The sequence below is a fragment of the Schistocerca serialis genome, chromosome 1 (assembly GCF_023864345.2).
Source record: "Schistocerca serialis cubense isolate TAMUIC-IGC-003099 chromosome 1, iqSchSeri2.2, whole genome shotgun sequence".
Classification (NCBI taxonomy): domain Eukaryota; kingdom Metazoa; phylum Arthropoda; class Insecta; order Orthoptera; family Acrididae; genus Schistocerca; species Schistocerca serialis.
The window spans coordinates 492,107,284-492,109,276 of NC_064638.1; the positions used below are offsets into that span (position 1 = coordinate 492,107,284).

Here is a 1,993-nt window from a genome sequence, read left to right on the forward strand (position 1 = left end):
CCCCTGCTGAGTAGTCCACCCTTCTGACATATGGGCTTGTTAGCATCCCTACGTTGAGGCGACGCCAAGAGTGAGGAGGTCTTCCGCAGTTGTCCCCTGATGCCTCCGTCAGCGAACGCACTATTTCGCCATGTCACATGCACCATTCGCGCACAATGATGATATAAACCGGCTTACGGAGCCAATGAGCGAGCAGGGCGTCATCACCGGCGGCATCAGCCAATATTGCCAATTCAATGTGGTAATCAACATGGCTGTGACATGAAACCAGACGAATCAGTGAGAGTTCATCATCACAGTTCATCGGCGCTGACCACCGGTGTTCAGCACAGTTCGTTGTTGGTGGAGGCAAATAAACCGCCCACAAGTAAACTGCCCACAAGTAAACCGCCCACAAGTAAACCGCTCACAAGTAAACTGCCCACAAGTAAACTGCCCACACGTAAACTGCCCACATCTAAACTGCCCACAAGTAAACTGTCCACAAGTAAACTGCCCACAAGTAAACCACCCGCAAGTAAACTGCCCACAAGAAAACCGCCCACAAGTAAACCGCTGACAAGTAAACTGCCCACAAGTAAACTGCCCACAAGTAAACTGCCCAGAAGTAAACCACCCACAAGTAAACCACCCACAAGTAAACCGCCCACAAGTAAACCACCCACAAGTAAACTGCCCACAGGTAAACTGCCCACAAGTAAACTGCCCACACGTAAACTGCCCACAAGTAAACCGCCCACAAGTAAACCACCTAAAAGTAAACTGCCCACAAGTAAACTCCCCACAAGTAAACCGCCCACAAGTAAACCACCCATAAGTAAACTGCCCACAAGTAAACTGCCCACAAGTAAACTGCCCACAAGTAAACCACCCACAAGTAAACTGCCCACAAGTAAACCGCCCACAAGTAAACCACCTAAAAGTAAACCGCCCACAAGTAAACCGCCCACAAGTGAACCATCCACAAACAAACTGCCCACAAGTAAGCCAACTACGAGTATAGGGACTACCACAGCCTGGGAGGCAACGTGGCAATAAACTTTGTCTCTGAGTGGTTGTTGGCTTCTGGGGGTGATTGTGGGCTTCTGGGGGTGATTGTGGGCTAATGGAACATAGTTCTCAGATTGCAAAGATTCACTGATATTTCGTGTGAACTGAATGCGTGTTCGTATGAGTGCTGCAGTAAACAAATGTTTATGTACTTGCTCTGATTTTTTGCTTGTGGCGGTATTGTAGAAGACATACATCGCCGGAATAGGTACGAACTGCTAGCGACAACGCTTGTGTTAAAGTTGTTGAGTAGTCGTTACCGATAGCTTCCTAACAGACCCTTGAGAAAAATCTCTCTTCAAGCGAAAACTCATACATATCAGCAATTTTGCAGCTGTTGTATAGTAACACTTAAACATAACAAACCGTTTAGTTATCTAAATAGTATCTACAATCCCCTACACGATTGAAATACTTGTCGGTCTTCAGGTTTCAGAATAATATCTCTGAATTACAGCAGAAATCATAAATAAAAGGGAAGAATAAACTGTGAAGAACTGAAGTTGTTCTTAAAATGAGATGTTCCTCCAGAAATTAATGAATATCCACTCCAGTTGGCCAGAATTTATTTATTTTGCTACATGACCGGATGCAGCTTACACATTGAATACATTTTCTACAAGATCCGAAACCTGTGTTCTGGTGAGGCAATGTGAAAGGATAATAAGATTTTTTTGTATTGAAGCCATTAACTACTACAATTTGAAAACTGTTCCTTGACGAGGCAACGTCCAATGACCATTTGATCATTTCACGTTTTTGAGTCACATAAAAATTTGAGAGTCCACTAGAAAATTGTTTCAACATGAAAACCATAGTCGGCTGTGGAGTAAAATAGAGAACCTTTTAGCAACTGGAGTGGATATTTATTGATGTCTTGAAGAACATTAATTTTTAGAAACGTGATTTTCATAATTTATGCTTTCTTGATCATCTGGCTTTG

At 43.6% G+C, this 1,993-nt stretch overlaps 1 protein-coding gene across 1 annotated transcript; it reads left to right on the forward strand.

The window, feature by feature from the left end:
• Window positions 1-261: 261 nt before the first annotated feature.
• Window positions 262-1,038, forward strand: LOC126484722 (uncharacterized). The gene has a single exon (XM_050108353.1). It carries the CDS (start codon window positions 262-264, stop codon window positions 1,036-1,038), a length of 777 nt encoding a protein of 258 aa, XP_049964310.1.
• The last annotated feature ends 955 nt before the right edge of the window (window positions 1,039-1,993 follow it).